Source organism: Pantherophis guttatus, chromosome 3 (genome assembly GCF_059756535.1).
Source record: "Pantherophis guttatus breed Tessera chromosome 3, ASM5975653v1, whole genome shotgun sequence".
Classification (NCBI taxonomy): Eukaryota; Metazoa; Chordata; class Lepidosauria; order Squamata; family Colubridae; genus Pantherophis; species Pantherophis guttatus.
Window position 1 is genome coordinate 54,790,240 of NC_142065.1, and position 27,176 is coordinate 54,817,415.

The following is a 27,176-nucleotide window of genomic DNA, read 5'->3' on the forward strand; positions in this document are numbered from 1 at the left end:
AATTGTAATTATAAGGAACTGGGTTGACTGCTTTTAAGGCTTTGCTCATTGTAGCCTTCCAAGTTCTTAAATTATTGGTTCTTACTAACTTTTACAGTACCCCCTCCCCCAATGCAATGAGGTTTAGTACAATTAAGTATTAATTTGAACATCTAATGCCACTTTCATATTGATTCCTGAACTTTTTAAATGATGTAAATAGTTGAGAGGGCTGAGCATTTATGGTGACATTTCTATTCAGTAAATTACAGAAGCAACTAAGAGGCTTGTATCAAACACAGTAATCTCTAACAAGGTCCAGGCTATCCTTTCTCCGTAAGAAAAGTAATGTAAAAAAAGGTGGATATGTATTTCTGGGTACATACGTAACGAAATATATTTATGTTGTGATTGGTCCCTTTCCTCTGTACGGTGAAAGTCAGTGGAATGTGAAGAGGATAGTTTTTAGATAATTCAATTTTTTCAATAGTTAGATTGAGATATGACTAGAAATACAATCAATCTGCTTATGGAATGCTAGAGGATATCAGTAGAGAAACTACTTGGCAGAAATAGTTATAATTCTAAACTTTAGAATTTTTCTCGATTGGTAAGTAACAGGTTCCATTAAGCATCCTTTATTGGAAGAAAGCAGCTAATTTTAATAAATAGATGAAAAGGTTTGGTTAAGTATCCTCTGATTGTAATCTAAAAAATTGTATTCCTAACAACAGCCTTGCTCCTGTCTACTCAGAAATAATTCATGTAAAATGGAATTTACTGCTACATATTTCTCTATAGAATTGCAGCTTAAAAGTTTCTGATGAGGGAATGATACAGTTGAGTTAGCAAACTGAAGAAAATTCTTCAGATCAATTAAATCAAAATATTTGATGTATTTTCCTTTTTATTGTTCAACCCAGTATATAACTCCAGTGCATTTGGTGCTGGGAAATGCTTTTAATAGTTGTTCCATAATAGTTATTTCTTCACAGGATTGGTCAGCCCCTCTGGACTGATTAGAGGGACATCTTTATCTGAAAGGTAACTATTTTTCCCATAAGAATGAAATGCTGCTTAGGTTGGCTTTGACTATGGCATAACAATATAAAAATGGACGTAGCTGTGTAATCATTCAAAGCAGACATGAGAAATTTGTGAAACTGCATTTCCTTAGAGCACTGTCTTAAAATTGTATACTCTAAAACTAAAGTGGAATAGCACAGTTTTAATATTAAACAGCATTTAATATACTAATTTTAGAAAATCTTACCAATTTCATCAGAGAAGAAAATTATCCCACTAAAACCAATGAAATTGAAAAAAATGATTAACTTTGGCTAATACTGTATATAACTTGTACAGTTAAAGGCAGCTTTTAGTTACCAATACAAGCATTAGGGCTATACATTTTTAAGATTTCAGACAGTGAGTATTTCATTAAAAAAGGCAATCAAAATGAAATATTGCCCCTCATCAGAACATACTCTGCAATGGTACATAATCCTTACATTTCTCCATTTTTCTAGCTGAATATAACAAACCTAACTCTTTGTTCTTCTGACTTGTGTACAGTCTTAAAGGTATAGGTATAGTCTTAAAGAAGATTTTTTATGTTTCAACATAATGAACTACAAAGATAGCTACTCTGATTACATTTAATGTCATGATAAACCAAGATTTTTTGTAATGTGCATGACTTTATGAAGCCTTGGGATTATAATACATTCTTTAGGAGAATAGGTTTGTATAGCTTTTAGTTTGATTGTAGTTAGTCACCGAATGCTCTGATGTTTGCATTAATTATATTACATAAACTTGTGTTTTGAATTGGCTTGTTTCAGAAATATTTATAGATGCTCTGGTTAGCTAGAGTTAAATGTTTCTACAAGCATTCTTGGGATCACACAAAAGGAAAGATCCGGGCATTCTGTGATTGGTGTATGTCATGCAATGATTGACTTTGTGTCCATAGTCTCTTTTTTTAGACTGGCAAATTATGTTAATTTTTTCTGCACTAATTTAACAATGGAACTAAAATTTGTTCCATTATTTTATCCCAGATATGCTAAGATGGGGGGGGGGGAGCCTTCCTGATTGTAACATATAAAAATTAATTGATCAGGAAGTATGGCTGTTAATCAGCAGAAGTTAAAAGGACATCCCTAGGGAAATAGGGCTTCAGGCTAAGCCAGGAATTCAAAAAGCATCCCAGAAGATAATGATATCTGTAATGGTTGCTAGAAACTATGCAATTACTGGGATAGTTTCTGCAGTTACTGGGATAGAACCAGGTTTGGTTCAAGGGTATCTATGCATTTTTAAAAATATCTTTACAAAGTATTTTTACAAATATTTTGATTCCAGACTTAAGCATATTTAAATAAAATCCTTTGAAATCAGTGGGTCTTTATTCCTGATTAATTTGCATCAAATTAATCAGGAAGAACGCATAAATGCATAATCAGGAAGAACGCATAAATGCACACTCTCCAGTGGTTGTAGAGTTGGATTTTTTATCCTGGGTAATTTCTTATGTCATGTGAACCAGACTGAATTATGCAAAAAGAAGAGAGAGGGAGAGGGAAAAGAAAGAAAAAGAAAGAAAGAAAAGGCAACTCTGTAGATTTACACAATTACATTTGATTTGAGCAGAGAATACATAACTTCATTTAAAGCCAATCACTATTTAGTATGGCAGATGGGGTCAGAATCAAATTAAAAATATGAAAAGAAAATTCCTTGCTTATATTCTTAAATTAAATTTGCATGCTTCTTGAACAGGTTGAACATTTCAGGCAAATCCTTAGTGTTTTCAAGTGCATTATTTACTAAGTTACTGTCCCCAGGAGCCTGAATGATAATCTTGGTGTTAAGTCTTCAAACAAGGCAAATGTAAATGCCCACTGGTGGTAGGTTCTGGTGATGACAGACTTTGATTATTAAGGACAGTAATGATTGGGCTTTAACTCAAAGAATAATAGGGCATAGAAGACATCAAGGCTTCTATATACCACTGATGACACGTCTATGTACCAAGACATTCAAGTACCACTGAATGCATTTTATACCGTTGGGATGTAAAAAGCATTCAGTGGTACTTACCAAGATACCTTGCACAGTGTGCTGTATATTCATTTCTACTTTCCATCATCATATATACTTGAGATCATTTTTTAGTGATAAAGGTATCTTAATTTCTGAATGAATCTGAAGTATTTAGGAAAAGATATCACAGATTGTAGTATATTTAATTATTTTTTAGATTTTTTTTTAAAAAAACCATTACTTTTTAAGTAACTCAAGGCAGCAAACATACATAATATTCCTTTTATTTGTCCCACAATAACAATCCTGTGAGGTGGGTTGAGCTGAGAGAATGACGGGCCCAGAGTTACTCAGTTGGCTTATATTGTATCTATTTGGATTTTGTTTTTCTTTTTTGTCTTTGGGTCAGCCTTGTTTTGTGGTCACCACATAGATACATCCTTAAGATCTCCAGACAATATTTTCAGGAATAGTTTGTCCTTCCTTCCTTCCTTCCTTCCTTCCTTCCTTCCTTCCTTCCTTCCTTCCTTCCTTCCTTCCTTCCTTCCTTCCTTCCTTCCTTCCTTCCTTCCTTCCTTCCTTCCTTCCTTCCTTCCTTCCTAGTCCTGAGAGTGTGATTGGCCTAACGTTACTCAGTTCTTGAGCCTGAGGCAGGAATAGAATTTAGGTTTCTCAGCTCCTAGTTCAGCATCTTAATCACCAGATCTTACTGACTCTATGTATTTTCTATTAGCAATTTCATTGTTCATTTTCTGGGCCACAGTTGGTGAACAAACCACCCTCACAGTTTTTTAAAAAATTATTATTATTATTATTTTCTTTCTTTTTTGAAAAAGTTTTATTTTTTTCTCTCATAAACATATCTTAAATGTAAAATTTCTTATCTAACCTACACATTTTCTTTTAACTTTCATACTAATACAATCTTCATCCTAAACAATTTAATTATATTCGGGGTTGCTCTTCTACCATTTCATCTCTCTTGTTTTACAACAATCCTTCTTCTCCCTCTCCTCTCTTCTCTTTCCCTTCCCTCCCTTCTTCCATCTACTCTTCTACTTTCTTCTTTCCTCCTCTCCTTTTCCTCCTCTACTTCCCCTTCCTTTACCCCACCACCCTCACAGTTTTTGGAATGGAGAACAGTATTTTAATTTATTTATTTCAACTTAACGTAAAAATAAACAGTAAAGATGGCATATGCCCAGCAAAGGAGTTCAATGACTCTAGTCTGGAACCTGGAAAAAGAACCAGATTTTTTAAGGCCATCCAGAACAGCATCAGAGTGAGTTCCACCTTGATCTCAGAGGAAGGCTTATTCTAGTAGGCAGGTGCTGCGACAGAGAAGGCATGTTTCTGGGGTCCTGTTAAGAGGGCACTACTTAATCAAAGGAACCTGGAATGCCCCAACCCTGTCATGTTGAAATGCCCAGGCTGATATCTGACACAGGGGAGAGGTAGTTTCTCAAGTAATCCAATTTCCTACCAAGTAGATCTAACCAGCATCTGAATTGCACTCAGAAGCAGATTGGAAACCAGTATAGCTTGCAAAGGGAGGTTCCACATGGGCACAAGGGCATATCCATCACTGACTGCACCAGTTGAAGGTCCCAATGAGCTCTTGAAAGGCAACCACATGTAAGATGCGTTGTACATCAAGCTATGATATGACTACATCGTGAATGACTATCTGAAGAGTGTCTAGGGAGATTCTCAGTCATCCAGGTCATGGTTGTCCCAAAGATGCTTTTTCAAGAGGCAACTGGACTTTCTGGTAAGTAAGTAACCAGAAAGTCCAGTTGCCTCTTGAAAAAACACCTTTAGAAAGGCGACTATCTGAAGAGTCTTTGAATCTAGGAAATGATGCAACAGATGAAGCTGTTCAAGAACTTTCGTGGCACAGTGTTACCTGCTCATTGAGCAGGAACTGTGCATCCAGGAGACCCAAACATTGCACACTACTACAAATTGGGGAAAGTGAATACAAAGTGAATACAGGATTCAGAGCATTCTGTTTTCTAGATTAAATGGTTAAAAGAGAAAGCATTTTGATGCAATGTGGCAGAAGAGATAATGTATATTCTAATTTTGTATCACACCATTACATTATCATTTTAGCCAACTATAGGCATGCTGAGTGTATAAGAGGTTTTTTTTTTAATCTTGGAGGATAAATGTCTTGGGTTGAAAAGGCAGAGTTAACAGCTAATTGACTTAGCTGTTGGAAGTGGAAGACAGAGCACAAAAATCATTTTGAGGATATGTCTCTAGTTCCTTTTTAAATCTATTCATGCTTAATTATTACAGTGGATGGTGATATCTTTTTCTTTTGTGTGAAGACAAATAGTGAAGAAAATGCCAAACAATGTTAAAGTTTTACTACAAAATTAAAGAGTAAATTTAGAGATCTGGGCTGCAAAAATCTGAACAAGCATCATAGTTAATATTTTTCTTGCTCTCTGTGCTGCTATCTAATGGTTGTTTGGATAATTGCAGACCAGTAATTGTACTGCCCCCAGAGACTGGGGGCAGTAGAATGGCAGCACAATTGAAACATGAAATGCCCTGGACTTAAAAAACATCACTGTTTCAGCAGTTTCTGATATGCAATGTTTATTTATAACAAGAAAGATCCCCCAAATTAGGAATTCCATTAATATATTGCTACCCACCAAAATGTTCTCAAATATTTTGGAAAGCTTTTTTAGAAAATTCTTCTTGATGACTGGAGCAAGGTGTTGGAGACCATTTAATTCCTATATTAAATTGGATATTTTTTTCACGAAAGACTAGGTTCACACGTGAAGATTCAGCTAAATTAATTTATCGCTAAAAGCCACAGGCTTCAGTTGGCACAGGAATCAGTCGACACCTACTTAGAATTAGATAAAGGTCAGTGGCACCCAAGGGGAGGTTGGACTTGGTTCTCTCGTGGCTACTACATAGGGTTTCTAGGCTGATCCCTCTTTTCACTCCCCTCCCTCCCCCCAGATTCTAACATCCCTTCTACAGTTTTAAAGGCAAATTGCCTAGAAGAAATGTTAAGAATTGGTAAGGTTACAGAACATTATATGAATATTTCTATTGATCTATTACATAAGATAGAATATTGAATTTAAAACTTCAAGAAGGCTTCTTATAGCATCCTTTTTTAATTTATAACATTTTTTATAACTGGATGGTTTACAGTTACATATACAGTTAAAAAAGTTAAGATCAGACATTAAAACCAAGGACACATGGGGAGGTTGTGGGTAGGTGGGATCTGTTTTGTTATTTGGTTTGTTTATAGAAGAATTGGGTGATTATTTAGAGTTCCATACTGGGTTATGGTTAAGCTGCACTTCAATTAAAATTAAAAAACACTGTAAAATATTTGCTGGAAGAAAGTTATAATTAATCAAGAACTACCATTCTTTACGCTGTCTATATTATTCTGAGGACCTAGATCGTTAGGGGCAATATGTTGACTCTAAACCACTTAGAGAGGGGCTGTAAAGCACTGTGAAGCAGTATATAAGTCTAAGTGCTATTGCTATTCAGTAAAAGAAAATATTAAATTTGCCTTGATAATTATTTTTAATATGAAAAGTTCTTACAATTGTTATGATTCTGATAAATGCCATCTAAAAGTTTTGTTTTTTGATATACTGAGTTAGTTATGGGATTTCTGCCTAGGACAATCTGATGCTCCCCAGATGCGCTGGAATTCCCAGTCAGGATGGACACATCTGGAATGCACCAAGTTGGGGAAGTTTAGCTTTAGTACCAACTTTCAGTTTTGTATTTTACTATTACTTTTTTCAATGTATAGTTACAAAGGTGGTATTTGATGATATCTACCAAAGAGACAAGCTCTTCTTTTCTCTTTTCTTTTATCCAGGTAATTTAATGGTGGTATCCCCAACTTGAAAGGAGTAGTTGAGAAATTAATAGCTCAGAATCAAAAGGAATATGGATAGCCTCAGATTGTTACCTAGGTTAGAGCGTGGGTTTGAATTCAAGTGACTGTGTTAATGAGATACATTCTGGGTGGTTCATGAATCATAAAATATTTTTTGTGTGTAAGTCTAGAGTACATGCATATTTATTCAATTTACCATGAGTTTAGACCCTTCTGGTTTGCATTTGACCAAACAGATTATAGAATCTTCCATGTAAAGAAAAAGCACATAAGTTACAACTTAGTGTATTAAAGATTATTATCAGTAAATTTAAAATAGATAATAAATGCTATTATGTAAGTCTATAATGGTGATAAAAATTTAGAATATTATGTGTACTCTCAAAAAGAATCTAAATCCTTTACCATCATATTATAGAAACCCCCATATGTTAAATATTGTTATGTGTAGCCCTAAATCTTATCAACTTCAGGAAGCGATTCCAAGTATTTAAGAAGGATAAATACCAATTGCTCCAGCACTCCTTTTAGATTTTTTGTCCTATAGATAAATATTTCATTCCAAGGAGGAATAACCCATAGTTTATAGACCACAAGAAACCCTTGGTTCCGTTTTCCTACTGGCATCCCAAAGATACTTTTCAAAAGTCAACTTTGTTTTTTCCTTGAAGACATTTTGCTTCTTATCCAAGAAGCTGCTTCAGTTCTGATTAAATGGCAGGGAATGGTTCCATTCAATCACATTGATAACATGGCTAGTGGGAAAATGATTGTGGAGATTTTGGATTGTGGTCATCCAGGTCATAGTTATTCAAAAGGTACTTTTCAAAAGGGAATGGTTTCAATCCCTGCCATTCAGTCAGAACTGAAGAAGCTTCTTGGATGAGAAGCGAAACGTCTTCAAGGAAAAAACAAAGTCCAGTTTCCTTTTGGAAAAACACCTTTGGGACAACCATGACCTGGATGACTGAGAATCTCCACAAGCATTTTCCCGCTGGCCATTTTATCAATATGATTGATTAGTGGGGACCAGTTTGCTAGTTTACTATTAATAGTAACAGAAAACCAGAATCTGCAGTGATCCTTAGGGGATGGAGAAAGCCTTGTTTTCTCTCTAATGCTGCTCACAGTCCTTGGAGATATGAATGGAAAAAGGCCATAAACCAGAAAAAAACTCTTGAATTGTGTGACTGGAATGCCGTAACCAGTGTGTGTGCGCGCGCGCCCCACTGTTGGAACTCTGGAACCAGTTCATAAATAAGCTTTTTTTGGGGGGGTGTCCATCGTAACTTCAAATTATGATGGTCGCTAAGTGACTGTTAAATGAGGACTATATTCTAAAGTAGATCATATGTCTTTTATGAAACTTGGTATTTTATTTTCAATAATCTTTCTAAGTGTATCTCATATCATGGTGTGACACAGAGTTCTGTGGTCGCATATGAACAGTGTGGCCTATATTCATGGTTAGGAATTACCCTTTATAGCAGCGATCAAATATGCAATCCTGTTGTTTTTGGTATATGGAAAAGAAAAGGAAAAAGAAACTTAACTTGATATATTTTTAAACAATTCACTATTAGTGGTGTGTCATATTATGGGAGAATAACCATCAGGATCATTTCTTCTTGTACTTCATACATTAAGAGTCCTTTCTTGCTGATGTTTTCAGGAATGTAGGGATTTGCAGTTCTTTGGATTCAATTTACAAAAAACAACTTGTATCACATGAAAATGAAAACCAGCCATGCTTTTTCATAGGATTGTTCAGTCATGGAAAAAGGTGGCTACTTAAAACAACAACTGCAGACTGCTGCTACGTTTGTGGCCTTGCATGCTTTGAAATATTTTTTAAAATCCAATCCAAAGCATTATACAGCTTCATCGTTCATGTACCTTGATCCTAAGCATAGCAAAAGATTGCATCACGAGGAGGAGAGTTTATAACATTATTTAATAAACATTGACAAAACAAAGTTCTAGGCCACTAAACAATTATACTTCCATTCTGATAATCTTTGATCTTAAGTATAGTAAAGGAATTGTGTATGGATATCATTTCTTCATTGATAACCTATTGGTATGATATACTGCACATAAGTGTAATCACAATCCTAGATATAACTATCACTCAGTCATGCTTATTTTTTCACAAAATTTTTCTTCTTTATGTTAATGATTTTATATTAGAATGAGTTTGAATCTAACCAACAAGTGGCATGTTTGAACATAGTCAATCTAGCAAATGGAATCGGAATGATAGTGCTGGTTGGAGTAAACTTATTTACATCAAGCTACTCTGTTTAGAGACAGGCCTCACAATTGGCTGACAATCTGAGAATGATCCTGCATCATCATATGCGTTTAAATTTTTTTTTAAAAAAAATTTGATTTATATGCCGCCCTTCTCCGAAGACTCAGGGCGGCTTACAATGTGCTCAGCAATAGCCTTCATCCTTTTGAATATTTATACAAAGTCAGCTTATTGCCCCCACAACTGGGTCCTCAATTTACCTACCTTAGAAAGGATGGAAGGCTGAGTCAACCTTGAGCCTTGGCGAGATTCGAACCCTGCAGTAATTGCAGGCAGCTGGTCTTAATAACCAGCTTAATAACAGGGTGCCTTAAACCCCTGTACTACCAAGGCTTTTGGTAAATTTTGTAGAAAGCAGTGATGATTAAGGTAAATTATGGTGGGGCAGTGGCGAAACTGATTAAACATTTAACCTTTCCAGTGAATGCAGCAGATTTGAAAAGGAAAGAGCCAGGAAGAAGATGTCACTTCAGTGCATGTTGTACTGTATTTCATTCATTTGATTTAAAGAACCATTCTAGAGCTAAAACATTGCAGAAAATAATGTTCAGAATTGCCTTATTCTGTGGATGACATCTTAGGCAGTTAGTAATAGTAATAGAAGGAAAGCAGATGACTTTATTTTTCTTCCCATCCTGATGAAAACTGGGAATTGGTGATTCTAAAGATTATATACAATCCTTACAATATCATAAATCATATAAACACACCTTGACAAGTTGAAACAATGCTTTTTGCAGTATCTGCATGGAAAAGTGGCAATATTCATAAATAAGCACAAATTTCATAATGATCAATTAGACTATTAGAGCAGAATTTCAGCTGACATAAATTCCTTGATGACCACTCTACACTGGCATACTTGGAATCAAGATTATTTCCCTTGCTTCTTTTGTTAAAGAGGAACAAGTTTATGCTGAAAAAGCTGAGGAACCAACTATATTTCTTGATATGCTTGTAAAACAATGTGGATGAATCAGGTATTTTCTGAGTAGATTTAGTCAACTGATTTTGTTAATATTGGGATCCATTTCAGTACTTTGTTTTTACCTCTGTTACGCCTCAGGAGAAGATTCTCATTCAAAGTGGGCCTTTACCAGCAAATAAACAACTTTTAAGCTTAACAAATGATAAGCCTGGAATGGGGAGTGGAATGATGTAAGCAAATATTTTGCATCATTATAATTCAGTCTTAAGGAAATGAAACTGGTAGGCACTCTTAAGGCCATCAGTCATTATAGAACTGCACATTGGGATGTTGAACAAGCCAGATAGCGGCCAAGAGCCAAATAAGATAACAAGATAAGCCTGAAACTGAAAAGAAACTGTTGAACATATGAGAAACCACCATAAATGACTGAAGGGCTGCGGTCCTTTAACTGATATTGCCATCAGATAAAAATAATACATTCTACTATTTTCACATGCAGTTGCAGCAACAGGATTGCTACCTGCTAGAGTGTAAATATGTTTTTGTATTGGTCAGTGAGCTCCTTCACATGGCTAGAAAATTAGCAATTGCAACCAGCCAAGCAAACAAAGCACATATGACACAAGAAAACAACTGTACTTCAGATTCCAATTGGAAGCATTAAATATACAAATAGAAAAGTGTCATCAACTTTGGCACTTTTTTCTAAAAATTTCACAGCAAATGTAAGTATTAAAAGGATACTGTCAACTTGATACAACATTATGCAAGATTTAATCTGTTATGCTGGTTCAGTGTGAAAAAGCTCTATTCACTAAGTAGAAAGCCTATTTCACATGCTTCATACTTCTTATTTAGAAGCATGTGTTCATGCAGTATGTAATGCTTTTCCTAGTTTAAGCAAATGACCTTTAAGAATAATACTGGATTGAATCTTAAATCTGACTATTTTATTTTTCTAGCCATTGACCTGTGTTGAATTTCAACTATATGGTCAGTGGCTGTGTTAGCTTGAGAATTCCAGCCCAATGCATTTGTAAAACAGCTACAATTGGTAGGCACACACAGATATTTCCTATTATCTATGAGCTGATTCTTTTTAGATTAAAATTGATAAGATATAAGTACAAAGGATATAAAAAGTCTATATAGATAGTCCTCATCTTACAACAATTCATTTAGTAACTGTTCTAAGTTACAATTGCACTGAAAATAGGGTCTTATGACCGTTTTGCACACTTAGGACTTGCAGTATCACTACGGTCATGTGAACAAAATTCAGACACTTGGCAACTGACTCATATTTATAACAGTTCTAGTGTCCTGGGGTTATCTGATCACCTTTTGTGACCTGACAAAGTCAATGGGGAAGCCAGATTAATTTAACAACCATGTTACTAATTTAACAATTAGTACTGCAGTGATTCACTTAACTGTGGCAAGAAAAGTCATAAAATGGAGCAAAACTCACTTAACCGTCTTGCTTAGCAACATAAATTTTGGGCTCAATCGTGTTTGTAAATTGAGGATTACCTGTACACATGCCAAGTTTGTGAGATGTAAAAAAACAATAGACCAAGATAAATCACTTCAGATTTTTTCCACCTTTAATATATAAACAAGAATAGAATAGAATTCTTTATTGGACACACAAGGAATTGGACACACAAGGAATTTGTCTCTGGTGCATATGCTCTCAATGTACATAAAGAAAAAATATATTTGTCAAGAATCATAAGTTACAACACTTAGTGATGGTCATAGGATACTAAAAAGCAATCAAATCATACCAGGAAACAATAAAAACAATATAGGTTTTAAAGATACAAGCAACATGGATATAGCCATAAGTGGGAAGAGATAGGTAGAAGCTGTTCAATTCAATTGAAAAACAAATCATTAAGAGGGAAATATAAAAATAAAGTACCTACAATAACATGGTTGCATAAGTGTACCTTAAACTAATATTTTATTGAAGCATCTTTTGAGTTTTATGACAGCATTCAGACTTTTGGGGTAGGAGCATATTAGCATGGCATATCTTGCCTTGGGAATTTTGCCTACTCCTTGCAAAAGTGCTCCAATCAGTCAGATAGCAAGGACATCTGTGCACAACCCTCTTCAGGTCACCCTAGAGATTTTCAATTGGATTCAGGTCCAGGCACTTCCTGGGCCATTCCAGAACTTGGATCATCTTCTGGGGAAGACATTCTTTTGTTGATTTGGAGATATGCTTTGGGTCATTATCGTGCTGAAAGGTGAAATTCCTCTTCATCTTCAGCATTTTAGCAGAGGCCTGAAGATTTTTGTGCCAAAACTGATACTTGGAATTGTTCATAATTCTCTCCACCTTGACTAAAGCCCCTATTCCAGCTGAAGAAAAGCAGCCCCAAAGCATAATGCTGCCACCCCCATCCTTCACTGTGGGCACAGTGTACACAGTGGGTACAGTGTACAAAACCACACATGCACAGAGTTGTTTTTACATCAAACATACTTTTTGGAATTATGGCCAAAAAGTTCAATCTTGATCTCATCAGGACCATGGCATATTTTCCCACATGCTTTTGTCAGACTTGATAATAGGTTTTTGTTATTGTAGCTCGGTTTGGATGTTTTTTCTTGCCACCCTATTCCACAGCCCAGACACGAAGAATACGGAAGATGGTTGTCACATCTAGTATACCATCAGTATTTTCCAGAAATTCCTGATGTTCCTTTAATGTTAGGTTAGCAGGAACTAGGTGAGGATGGGAGCTCACCTGTCGTATAGAGCCCGGATCTTTGAAATAGGTACTATTTCGGTAAGATAACAGCATTCTGTGATGTCATGCTGGGCACATAACCTTGGAAATGTCTTCGGAGAGCTCTAGCTCAATGGCCTTAAAATGAAAATGAGTACTGCCCCCTATAACTGGCAACAACTAGCGGAGTAAAATCCATAGGGACTTCTTTTTAACCTTTATTGTTGCTATAGGCCTCTTGGCAGCCTCTTAGACCAGTTTCCTTGTTGGTTTTTCATCAAGTTTGGAGGGACATCCAGTTCTTGGTAATGTCACTGCTGTGCCATATTTTATTTATTTGCTGATGACTGTCATCACTGTAGTTCCATGGTATATCCAATGCCTGGGGGGGAAAATTGTACCCTTCCCCTGACTGATACCTTCCAGTGAGATCCCTTTGATGCTTTGTAGGCTCTGTGCAGACCATGGCTTCTGCTGTAAGAGGCAACTGAGCAGATATCAAAATAATAATAATAATAATAATAATGATAATGATAATAATGATAATGATAATGATGATGAAATATTGTGTCCTGGCCATCGAAACTACACGATTATGAATGAAACATGTCATAGTGATACCCATTGTCATCGGAGCACTTGTTATAATGTCCAAGAATTTTATAAAATACATCAATAAATTGCAGCTTCCTGCAATAACACCAGCGGAACTGCAAAAAACTGTGCTACTTGGAACATCGTACATCTTAAGAAGGTACTTGGTTGATAACTAAGATGCTGGCAGCAACCCATATCAACTATCTGCGCCAGTCAATATTTGTGATACATTTTTAAATGTTCAGTTGACTGAATTAATAAAGATTTATAGTAATCTGACTAGAACAGCTGAACTTTATATGGGCTTGATCAGAGTCACTAATTGATGGCAGGTATGTACTGTCAACCTGTAAATGGCTATTTAACATCACTTTGAATGTTATTGGTTAATTCTGAACACAGCCAAGGCCCTACTTCTGAAAGGGTATGCACACTTATACAACCATTTTATTGTAAGTATTTCATTTTTATTTTCTCCCCTAAAAGACTTAAAATTGTTTTTTAGTTGTTCAGCTTATAGGTTGTATTAAAAGTGGAAAAAATTCTGAAGTGATGTATCCGGGGCTGATTTTTTTTAACATCTCAGAAACCTGGCATTTCAACCACGTGAGTGTAGGCTTTTTATATCCACTGTATATATCTCTATAACAGCCTTAGTTCCCCCCCATCCCCCCAAATTTGTGTCTCATCTCAAACACATTAGGAAGTGGTATAAGTACACACATATATATGTAACAAACTACAATGATTTTCAGATCTGAACAAATGCAATCCTATTATATAAACTTTGTAACGTGAGATAAGCACATTCATATAATAATTCAAAGATTTTCTTTTTACTTTGGGGTGAATATTCCTTGTTGGACATAAAGCCAATTGAGTTTTCTAATTCTGGTAGCTATCGATACGTCTAACTTTCTCCAGTTTCACACTTTCAAGAGATATTGGATTACTGTACCCATAGATCTCCCAACATGAGGCCTTGTGGATGTTGAACTGTAAATCCTACCTATGTTAGTTGAAAATTAAAAGGCACTTATAATCTGACATTTCTGGAGGACATTGTTTGGAAAAGGTTGGAGTAAGATCAAAGGAGTGAAAATGACTTATATTCTCAAATCTTTCTCACACTAAAAACCTCAATGCACAGGTAATCCTCGATTTACAACAATTTGTTACAGCAAAGTTACAGCAGCACTGAAAAAGTGACTTATGACCATTTCTCACATTTATGACAGTTGCAGCAACCCCATGGTCCATGATCAAAATTCAGACACTTGACAACTGACGTATTTATGATGGACAGTGTCCCAGAGTTATGTCATCACCTCTTGTGACTGTCTAACAAGCAGAGTCAATGGGAAAGCCAGATTCGCTTAGCAGCCATGTTACTAACTTAACAACTGCACTGATTCACTTAACTGTGGCAAGAAAGGCCATAAAATGGGGCAAAACTCACTTAACAACTGTCTTGCTTATCAACAGAAATTGTGGGCTCAATTGTGGTTGTAAGGTGAGGACTACTGGTATTGAATATGAATGACAAAACTTGCTTCCTTATTTGGTATGATATTATGGGGAGGAAGTTTTTTCTTTTTTGCAAAAATGAGATCTTGTCCTAATTCTCAGAATATAGTTTTATTTGCTCTCTAAAACAAGGGATGATTTTTTTAGTATGTGTGCTTATTTTTAAATGAAGACTGATGATATGCTAATATGAATTAACTGATGGTTAGCATTTTATCCTGCTATTTCTCCAGGAACTCCAGGCAACGTACATGAAGATAGGTCTTCATTTTATCCCCACCACATTCCTATGAGGTAGGTTGGACTGAGAAAGAGTAACACCATGTGAGTTTCTACATCAGAGATGGGATTCAAATCCCGGTGCTACCAGTTCGCTATTGGTAGTGCATGGGTGCGCATGCTTGCTTTGCAAGCGTGCTGCGCTTCTGCGTAGAGCATTTTTGATGATGTTTGGGTGAGTGGGCGGAGCCTCCCACCGCTGCCGCTACTGGTTCTCCTGAACTGGGGCGAACTGGTAGAAACCCACCCCTGTTCTCCATATAGCTGATGTTATACTTAAACCTGCATCTCTTTTGTTCCTCTATTTTGAGATATTGATCAAGCAGCTGTCAAGATACAAGAAGGGATGTCTAATTTAACCTTTCCATATGCTTTGGATGATAACTGCAATAATTTTCAGACTCGAACACACTTTGCTAAATGAAACAATTCAAAGAGGCCATTTTGACCATGGCATTCAGACTCTTCGGGGGTTGCAGGAATCAAATTAAAGCATCCATAACAAATAGCTGAGCAGCTTCTATTTGACCACATGCAACAATACAGAAATATATAATTACAGCATAGCTTATAGGCATGCAGAATATTAATATTTTTGAAAGACACCTTGTAGCCACTGTCCCATAATTAGTTTATTGTTGAAAATTTATGACTTCTACAAGATGAGTCTTGGAGAATTGCAGAATCTTGTCTGCTTATATAGTGGATTCAATTTTCTTGTCTCCATTTTTGGGCTAAAGGTTCCAAGAATAATGAAATGGATGAAACAAGGAAACATATACCAGTCAAAATGAAGGACCATGCATATGTCTGTGTGTAATCATACAGCCAACCTGTAAGTAAGAGGAACATGAGGATTTGGTTATTAAATCCTTCTCGTTTGGTGTAGTTGTCTTTTCATATCATTACTAATGCAACACTTTAAAACCATGTAGATACCTCAACAATACTGGGTTTGCATCATTTAACCTAAGTGGCAATAAATATTATATCTTATATATTAATCCACCTTAATTGGTTTAAATTGCAGGAGCCGATGTCTTATTCCAAGGTAAATATATTTCATCCCTTTAATATTTCTTCATGCCATGTTTATTAAATAATAATCTGTTTCAATTTTTCTTTCACCAGTCTGTTAATTTTTCTGCTTGCTCAATCTCTGTATGTTAGGATCTGCTACTGCATCCCACATTTGAGTACATTGTTCGACAGCAAAGAAGAGATGGTGGCTTTTGCAGCAGTATTGAGCTATGGAGTACTTGAGTGGTGCAGACTAAACATTCTTATACACCCACATATAAGGACATTTTAATTTTGGCGAATTTTATGTAACGTATATAGAATGAATCCTGGTAATACTCTGTAATATGATAAACTTTTAAGTATTAATAATTTTGAAAATGGGTAAAACACATCTTTTGAAAAAATATATAAATTCATAGTAATGATCTATTATCCTACCCATAACATTTATAGAACAAACTGATCTCTTATTTGGTGAGATCTCATTGGTGTTCACACAGTTACTTTAGGAATACAGTAAATCCCCAGGATCCCATAGCAATTAGGTTGTGGACGATTTTCTTGCTTTGGCAAACTATTAAAATTTACCACCAGAGGGCTTGTTCCCACATTGAAATAGTATGGCTCATATTTAAAGCACTCTGGAGTAGATCCTGCCTGAAAATTTGCTTCTATTTATTCACACTTATGTGGTGCTTCTATGTATTACATGTACGAATTGGATTACTAGGGGATCATAAGATCCTTGACAGTCTAGTTCTCTTCATTAAAATAACAGCCATATAGATGCTTCCTGTATGCAGAAAACAATCCATCCCCTCCAATTAATCTCATACACAACAGTGTCTGAACAAATTCTTTTTATCCCTTAAGGCTTAATACCTATCTGCTTTTATAAAAATGTAGATTCAAACATGAATTTGGCTGTAAATGTCACCCTCTGCTTGTTAGCTTGGCTATTTTGTACCTTAAACCAGGGGTGTCGATTTCATTGAGGGCCGCATCAGGATTGTGTTTGACCTCGGGGGGGGGGGGGCAGGGGGGCATGTTACTCATGTCTGTGGCAGCCCAAGAGCCCTGCCAGCGAAAATGGGCTCCTGATTCTCCATTTTCGGTTGTAACGGTCTCCTGCATGCTGGCCGCATGTGGCCCTCCCAAGCTCTATTTTTGCTGGCAGAGGCATTGCGGGCCGGTCCGTTGCTGTTTCCAGGGTGGCCCCGTGGGCAGATCTAAGCATCCTGTGGGCCTTGAGTTTGACACCCTTGCCTTAAACTATGTTTTTTTTTCCTAATTTAAATCTACAGCAGATAACTTGCACTGAATGAACTCAAATGTTAGAGATATGAAAGAATATGCACATTTACCAAGTATACATATGGAATTCTGACCCTATTCTTTTTTTGAAGTTTCAAGTGCCTTAACATAGTGTATACGGATATGATCATATTTCTGATTATTTCACTTACTCTTTTCTGTTTTTTTCAGGGCTATGAAATACCTTCTGAAACATATCCTGATTATACCAAATAATATTACCTACAGAATTATTTAAAAACAGTACTTGCCATTTTGTTTTCAGTTCTTTTCCTAATAAATCCAGTGTTCATATTTTACTCCCAGTGCATATTATAAGGAATGTTTACCTCAGGTGAAAATCTTTGCAGTTAAGCCTCTACTGTCTTAAGAATATAGGTTTTATCAAAGTATATAACCATGTAGTTTAATGGCTCATTCATTTTTTAAAAGTTCTTCTGCTTTAGGTTTCACTATCTTGAATCACTGAATCCACATCCAATGGATACTATTAATCCCAGTTATGTAGATAAGATGCATGGATACAATTGCAATATAAAAAACATACAAACTTTACAATGATTGTCTTCTGGAAATGAATCCTGTCTCACTAGTACTTCTCAGAATCCACTCTGACAACAGGACCATACCCCAGAAAGCAAGACGGCTGTGGGTTTACTATTTTTGTTGCTAGCTGCTAAGGAAGGGCTAATAAACTAGATTTAAATGTTAACACATTTAAATTTAATTAATTATTTACTAGAAGTTCTTCAAGAATTATGTTGTCATGTAGTTATTAATGTGTTAATTTTAAAACCTCTTACATTTTTTCTATTTGGCACAGCTCTTCAGAGGCAGTCCCTGCCCCATTCCCTAGAATATGCTTCAGGTGTGGGTCCTGCATTAACATCTTTCACAGTGAAGACTGATGCAAAGATTCCAGGTAGAACCTGTACAATTTCCCTATCCTCTTTCTGCATTTCTATTACAAAGGTATTAAGTTTCTCTGGTTAATTTCCTATTCCTGGTTCAGTTCAATAAACATTTTCTTCCTTTTTCCTCATCGGCTGACACTGGTTTTATCAAAACTTGAATCCTTTCCTTATTTTCCTCATGGGTGCTAAATAAAATTTTAACATTGTTGTTTCCCTTAGATTGTTAAATTGTGTCATTGGCTTTTGAGCTTCTATTACAATAGCTTTAAATAAACCTTTTAATTAATTCCCTTACCACATAGGTCGTGTCATCTCAAATGAAATGTAAGATCCTAATTCAGCTCTGGAAATATAAACAAGGATTGTATTTCATCTACATTTGGTCTAAACTGGATAAATGTAACTATTTAGCCTGGGCTAGGATGAAAGTAGACAGTGAAACTGTTAAGTGTAGCCGAAGAAAACATTAGTTTAGCAAATCGGGTCTTTTTTTCTATTAATACAAAATACTTGTATGAATACGAAAAACACACATTTCTCCCCCCCACCTATCTGCCTCTTACACACATACACACACACACACACACACACAGAGAGAGAGAGAGAGAGAGAGAGAGAGAGATGGATGTAAACAACTTGGTCTAGCTGTAGCATTCGTGCTGTAGCATGTTTATTGTTACTATTTATTCATGTTCTACTTATCAACATCTTTCCCAAAGGATATCTATTCTGAACAATAGCTACCTTCATTGCTGCCTTTATAAAAAGAAATGCATTGTCTGTAGTACAACATGAGTGTTTTCTTTTATAATTAAGAACTGACAAATATTTTATATTCAAATTATTATTTCTAGGGCTGTGCAAAGGGTTCATAAGGTGTGCTTTACAATGTTTGGAGGCACCCCTCTTTCTGTTGTAAAAGCAGCTGTAGAACCTCCTTTGAAAATCACAGAATTTCACAGCCTTTTATAACTGAATAATCTTTATGGCTTAAATACCATAAAGACTGAAAAGTATTATCCTTAACCTACAAACAAAGAAGTTAAAATCTATCTATGTAGTTTACCTCGACTTTCAACTCTTTTTTCATAATTTCAGTGATACATCTGTTTGGCTGACAGCTATTTAAAATACAGATTTCGGCTGTGTGTACGCCCATAAGGTTTTTTTTTGAGGAACTAAGCTACTCATTTGGACCTACAAGGAGGTAATCTTATAATAGTAGAAAGGAATAATGCTCTGATATCTATTAACAAAAGTTTAAAAGAAAATTATAATGTAAGAAAAGATAACTTTACTACAAGAAGAGATTGAGGAAGAAATAAGGAAGATAATGATTTCTTCTCTGTAGTAATTGTGGGTGATACATTCTGCTATTATTCTTTACACAGACCGATCAGCATATCTGGCATTTTATGAACAGAAAGAAATCTCTGCTCTTTACTAGAAATAGATTTAAGGGTGATGAAATGAGGGAAAGAGTAGAAGAATATTTAAATATGAAATGTAACACTAAGTACAACATTGCCAAATTCTACACAGATACTTTGTTTACACTTTTGATAGGATTTTTCCTAAATGTAAAATGCATATATAAGTCAAATTATAGTTTGTATTTTGAAAGAAAAATGCAGTGCACTGTACGATTAGAATTATTTTTTCAAGGAAAGAAAATGATAATTATGTTACCTGCTATAGGAGGTCCCACAATAACTCCAAACCCAGCAATGAATGAAGCGACTCCCAAGGCACTATGAAATCTGGCTGCACCTACAAGATCTACCTGTTAAAGGAACCAGTATTTATTATTCAAAAGACAAGTAAACAGATTTATTATAGTGCATGGAGAGAGAAAGAGAGAGAGAAGAGAGAGAGAAGAGAGAGAGAGACACACACGGAGAGATATTTGTTGTATTCTAAGCTTGATAAAGCCATGTTTTTATATTACTATAAATACCTTTGTTGTAATTTAATAAAATTATAATATAGCTATAACAGAGCAAAACCAAATCATATGAGTTAAAGAACCTTAAATTTTCTTACATTGCCAACATTAAAAGACAAAAAACGTCTATCCCTTGTTAAGCATTCATACACATGCACATTTTAATACTGTACAAAAGTGAACTGTTGGTTTCAGTTTATGAACAGCATCTCTTAAAGAAGCTAAAATTTCAGATGCCTTGGAGGCTGCCAAAGCAACCTGGTGATACTGATAATACAGGTTTCAGTTTTACATAGTACAAAGTATATGTTGAATGCAAATTGAACTCAAAAGACAATATCTCAAAAAAATTTAAATAGCCACTAAAAATCAACAAAAATTTTAAATATTAATTCCTATTAGCCGAACTATTCCAAAACAACTTCTCTGATAAATTTCAGATTTGAACTATACCACAATGTCAATGTGTTATGTGATTTGGGATCACATTCTAGCTGCTTGTCTATTAATAGTCAAATATGCCTAGCAGCTTTCAAAGCAGGAAATGAAGTCCCTGACACCTGACTACATTTCAGAGGTGTTACATCTTTGCTTATTGTTTTATAAGTATAATAAGTCTTATTCCACAAAAGTATAGATGGAAGATAAAAGGTCAATGACATAAATGTTTTAAAATGTATTTATCAAATTTATATAGTCATTGACTCTAGGCAGTGTTGAAAATCAAGTAAGTTAAGTTGTCCAAATATATTTTAGGGGGTTTAGCTTTCCATAAATATTTCTTATTAATTACTCTGTATGAAGTATTTATTGAAAATGAGCATTGTTTTTTTGTTTCAGTGCACTAATATGAAATACTGTGAGTGGGTTGAAGAGGATTACAATCCAGGAAACTCAGGTTAGGAGAATGCAAATATGGTAAATGAATAATTAATTTGAAGAAATAGCAATATCTTCAGTCTGGAGCTGTGTTTTCTTTTAAAACCTAATAGTTAAAAGTTAAATATGTAATATTAAAAACAGCATTTTTTGAGTCAGTGTTAACTCCTGGCAACTGTCTGAACTAGTGCCTGCAGTTTTCTTGGCAAGATTTCAGAAGTGGCTTACCATTACCATCTTCCTCAGCAGACTGTTCCCAGCAGGACTAGAACTCACAGTCTTCTGGTTTCTAGCCTAGTACCTTAACCCTTCCACCAAACTGGCTCTTAAAATAGCAGTAACCTAATAAAAATATTGGCTCTAAGATAGTGCAGATCAGTGTCTACAGAGATTCCCAATCATCCAGGTCACACTTGTCCCAAAGATGCTTTTCTAAAAGACAGCTATCTTGAGGTTTTTTTTCCTTGAAAATGTTTTGCTTCTCATCCAAGAAACTTCTTCAGTTCTGTAAGTTCTGAAGCTTCTTACATGGGAAGTGAAATGTTTTCAAGGGTAAAAAACCCCAAGAAAGTGCAGATCAGTGCTTAACTAATAATAAATTAGGATCAGTAAAATATATTTCAGTGTTTCTGTGCAGTTCTTCTCTGCCTTCTAAGTCCATGTTTCTGACTGGACCTGAAACGTGCAATTCTCCAGTTCTCTAGCACTGACTGAATTGAAGCAAATTTCATCATTTGGAAATGTAAAGTGCTACTGTTCTAATATTTTCATTGTTCAATTACTTTTTTCCACTTACCAGCACAGGAAACAACAGTGCAAGATATCCACCACTGAAAATGGCAAAAGTTACAGAGTAACTCATAAGTAATGGGAAGGTTGTAGCCAGAGGACACAGCAGATTAGTGAGCCCGCAAAGAATGAGGTATGTTTTATGGTAATGATATGTCTTAGTCCAGTTTTGATTAGCAATCCAGCCAGAGATCAATAAACTGACTGTCTCTACTATCCCTAAAAGAAAACAGAACAAAAACACATAATGATTTCTAAAACAGAATTCTTTGGGTGCTAAATAAGGATCAAAAAGACAGAACTGGCTCTTTGTAAATTTCTAAAACCTAAGCCACCAATATAGTACCAGTGGACATAAATATATCTAGCAATAATATCTAGGTCCTAGTATCAGATTTTGTGCTCCCCCTAATTTTATTTTGTATTATTTTAATTAAAACATTAATAAACAGAAAAAGAATCATGCTGCAAAACACTGTGAAGAGCCATATGGTAAATATTTATAAAGTGGTTTATAAACTGTCATTCCAAGTCTGAGGGTAACCAGATTATTCTAATTCACATGAAGCAAAAATAATCTGCAAAATATCCTTTTCTATACTACTTATAGACTTGCTGGTAGATGCTCATGCTGCTTGGCTGTGGCCTCGTTTGTCAGATTTCTTATCTGAGAGGTAAGTCTTCCATCCATTTATATTTTCAGTTCTATCATTATCAAGATTCAACACCAAATTCCTGATGACTCTCATTCTCCCACATGTCTCAAAAATTGCCCAGTACGCTGTATGAAAAATTCCTGGATGTTGTAGTGGAGCATCTTTTCACCATTAGAAGACTCTTTTTTTCCCCTTTCTTTTTTTCTTCAGCTCCACATTCGATTGATTGAAGCCCAGTACATGTAATTATATGAATGTTGAATACTACATTTTTGCTTTATTTTTGTTAGGCATATGGAGCTGAAGTTCTGTTTCTATCTGATATATTCATATCTGAGAATTCTAAACATTTCTTCTATGATTAAACTGTACACTTATTCACAAGCTCTGGTCAGTAATTTTATGGCAAAATGCTTTGTTAAATGAAATTGGAGTTTAGAATCTGGAGTAATTGTCCATCCCCCAAATTGCCCATTGGTAAGTTGTCTTGCTACATAAGCTACTTGGTTTTTCCTCGAGAGTACCCAACATCAGGTTTAAGGTGGATTTGGCTCTGATACCTCAGTTTCTTAACCCCTATTCCGTTTTCAGGCAAAATTTAAAGGATTGGTTTAAATTGAAAATGAATAATAAAGTTATTTTAACTATTGGTTTATCTCTTAAGAAAAATATGTAATAAAGATGGAAGCAGTTTTGTACTGAGGCGATTTTTTTAAAGCTAATAAAATATAAGAACATATTTTGTTGTTGTCAAGATGGATTTCCAAAACTATACACAATTTTAGAAGTATGCCTTTGAATAAAAGGTCTTAATAGTTACAGCATAACCACATTTCATAAAGCTATATATTAAATATTTTTTCTAGTGTTATGTTGTAATTTCTTCTTCACTTCAGTATTCATCTAATAATGGAGTTAAGGTTTTGAATTTGAATCAACACACATGCCTTGATTTCTTTTGAGTCGACTTTTAAACCATAAACAATTATACATTTTGATGTGCTACATATGTAATTAGTGATTACATAATTAATATCATGATTTGCACTGATAGGTAATGGTGACATTTTACAAGAAACATTTTAAAAGTTCGAGATTTTTCTTACCAGCTACTAATATGATGTAAGCAGTATCCATTGGGTCAATACCCAATGTTTTGGCTCTGGCTGCAAGGTGGAAAGTTGGGATAAAATAGGCAAGCTGACTGAAGAGAAAGGACCACGTGAAAATAAAGAAAAAGGGATTTTTTAGGTGACAAACAACAAGATGGCATTGCTTCTGGATAAAAGGCTGCATCCTGGATTTTCCTTCCTCATTTGATTGGATGCAACATTGATCACCAGTTTGGCTATCATTCTTGTAGGAGTCCACACAACTGTTTTTCTGTGGCGTTTCAGAAAACTTGTAGTTAATTGGGGCTAAATTATCAGACTGTTGTAGGTTGTCTGATTTAACACATTCTTGATTAGGACGATCCAGAATGTTCAATTCTCTGGTGCAGATTTTATCTAGACTGCCTTTGAAAGTCTCTGGAAACATACTTAGTAGAACTATTTGGCCTTCACTTTTAGGACCTATGTCTCTAGTTTTTCTCTTATAAACTGGCCGTAGTAGCAGGCTCGAAGGTACAAGGTTCAATATGATGCCGCCATATATCAATAAGAAACCTGAATGAATGGGAAAAGATATTTTTAAAAATCATTTTTAAAAAATCATTAGTCACAGAACTAATTAACATCTGGATAAATTTTCCTGTTCAGGGCTATTTATTTTGGTAGTTTTCAAGCAGTATCCAACAATTTCCTTATTCCCTATGCTGTATGGAATCTACTTTCAGCACTGCTTGAAATTATGTCAAAGCTTTTTCTTTTTGTTGAAAGAAAAAGATAAAATTGACCATCATTAGTAGATATGGTAATTATCACTTTAAGTGAATAACAATATTAATAATAATGCATTTGACAATCATCAGAGATTGCCCATCTTTCCGAGATGTCCCCCCCACCCCCACCCCTCCCAATAATACTGATGAACACCCTAGGCCAGTATTAATTTTTATATTTTATAAGTGAAATTTAAAAGAAAAAAAAATGTTTTCTAGCTATTTAAAATGAACCTCTGTTTTAATCTCTCAAATGTTATTTTGGCAGTATTTGTTTCCCGTGTGTCTCTGAGGTGACAAATGAATAGCAATAACTTGGTTTCTATAACTTTTTCTAAAATTGTCCTGTCAGAAACTCAGAGCAATTAAAATAGAAAATCTAAAGCACAATGTATCTTTCCTTTTGTATCAGAAGGATACAAAGCAGATTTCTCATTTCATTTATCTCACTGAGAGGAAACTCAGAGGAAACTGAATGACTGAAAGAGAATGAGAGCTCCGTTATTATTTGACTGTCATTTTAAGTTTATCAACTTACTTTCACATATTAACAGTGTAAAGATATAAGAAATGAAGATGACTAACCTTGCCAACCATACATTTCTATCAGGAATTGAACAAGTGGTGTTAGCACAACACTCAGCCCCATTCCCGAGCGGCCAATTGCATTGGCTAGAGCCAAGTATCTCCTGAAGTACTTAACTACCATGACAGCAGCTATCTGATATAACAGACAAAAACCCAGCCCTAAAGAAAGAAAACATCATGAGCAGAGGCAGAATCTTCTATAGGAATGTATTTTTATTTCATTTAATCAAACAGCCTTTCATGAATACAAGTAGTGAATCGCACAAATACACAATGATTTCAGGTGGACAGTTTTTAACTCTGAAGCAATTGTATTTTAGTCTTTACTTTTTTCTCCATAACAAGATAAATAATTACTTCCAACGATGTTGTTGGAAACAAAAGAAAAAAAAAGTTTGGATTGTTGACTGCTTATGTTGCATTCTAGAATTTCCATATTAATAGCCACAGACAGATCTCTAGTCTGAGGTTTGGTAAGTTTATTTTGAATGCAGTAATCCTTAATTTGAAATGATGTCATGTAAAAAAAGAGTAACTCAGTTGCTGACATAGTACACATTTAGGGACCATAATTCTGTGATATGATGTTACTATGTCAAAGGCTTAATCTTCTCTAAAACAAAATACATACAACAAACATGGAAACCTTAAAACCCTGGCTAATCATTGCCTTATCAGAATCAGCATCATGCCATCATTCTATATAATATTGCAATGTTGTTAAATATCTAACCAGCTTCTTAATGTGAAGTGATATAAAGGTAAGAATATATTTCTAAGAGTAGCAATATAACAAAAGCTTTTGTAGTATTTTATCTTTGTATCTGTCTCCAATACAAGCATTCAATTTAATCAAGAATTTTTAAAGTTTTAAGGACAATGTAAAGAAGTATGATTGAGTACTCTCTGGCCTTGCCTCAGGTAAGGAATTATTCATGTTCCTCAAAAGATGATGCAGGAAGGAACAAATTAAATACCATGGTTTTAAGTATTCCTTAATTACTTAAGGACAGAACATCAACTTAAAATAGTCAGTTGTTGTAGTATTCCATTTAACAGCCTCGATTTAGCAGCATGGATTTAATGTACAAATTTTTTTGGATCTTGTTATTGCCCAAAATTCAGGCAGAAACAAGATTAAGAATGATGTGAATAGTTAATACAACTGGCTAAAAGCAGCATCTGACATTGATTCCTTTCTCTGCCTTTCCTGAAGTACAAAGCCAAGTGTATTTTTGGGCTGGAAATATCTCTTTCACCATTTAATGGATTCCTCTTCTCTCTGAACAGTCCACTAAATTGAGGGGTTTCCTTTTGTTTTGCAGCACTGCCAGTCCAAACAGATTACAGGTCTTTTTGATAGGGAATAGCATTATGAAAATGCCCAGAAAATCCAACTTTCGACAATGAACAGTTGATACACATTATCTTCCTGTATAATTTCAATTTCTGGAAAGTTTCTGGAGGGGCTTCTTAAATATACTTGACATGGTACGCTTACCTGTTAGGAGTCCCATAGAGACCCAAAGAAAAGGAATACTTGTGGCCAGAGTGCTAATAAGAAAACCAGCACCAACCAGGAGAGCCCCTAACAAGGAAGTTTTCCGTTCTCCTAGCATTTCACACACTGTAGTTACCAGAGGTGCTGGAACAGAGCAGATGGAAATTGGCATTAATGATAGCTCGAGAAATAGATACCACTTCTGGGACGGAAAACACCGAGGGGAAAATATTTAAGCTTTAAGGAATTACCAAACTATCTATTTTTGTTTATTAAACTTACAATGGTTTTCATAAAGACTTTGATTTATGAAAACTACACATGAGAACTCTAATGTGTGAGTTATGGTCAGTAAACCAGATTGG

At 35.1% G+C, this 27,176-nt stretch overlaps 1 protein-coding gene and 1 non-coding gene across 3 annotated transcripts in view; one reads left to right on the top strand and one right to left on the bottom strand.

Annotated features, from left to right (window-relative positions):
- Positions 1-23,579, top strand: LOC117664063 (uncharacterized). 2 transcript variants are annotated; one of them, XR_015733070.1, is made up of 7 exons: positions 1-1,023; positions 15,275-15,335; positions 16,351-18,579; positions 19,670-19,778; positions 21,357-21,414; positions 22,195-22,317; positions 22,795-23,579. It is a non-coding gene; the product is annotated as an uncharacterized LOC117664063 (transcript). The 2 variants fall into 2 exon arrangements; XR_015733071.1 differs by lacking the exon at positions 1-1,023 and adding an exon at positions 16,061-16,155 and having other exon boundaries at positions 4,768-15,335.
- The window catches only part of SLC16A4 (solute carrier family 16 member 4), a 15,955-nt gene continuing 4,713 nt past the window's right edge, over positions 15,935-27,176 (bottom strand). The window contains exons 3-8 of the mRNA XM_034414805.2: positions 26,812-26,955; positions 25,308-25,469; positions 23,947-24,507; positions 22,192-22,403; positions 20,261-20,354; positions 15,935-16,153 (exon numbers count right to left, since the gene is read on the bottom strand). Of these exons, the coding sequence (XP_034270696.2) occupies positions 16,029-16,153; positions 20,261-20,354; positions 22,192-22,403; positions 23,947-24,507; positions 25,308-25,469; positions 26,812-26,955 (1,298 nt within the window). The 3' untranslated portion in view covers positions 15,935-16,028. The remainder of the gene's footprint in view (positions 16,154-20,260; positions 20,355-22,191; positions 22,404-23,946; positions 24,508-25,307; positions 25,470-26,811; positions 26,956-27,176) is intronic.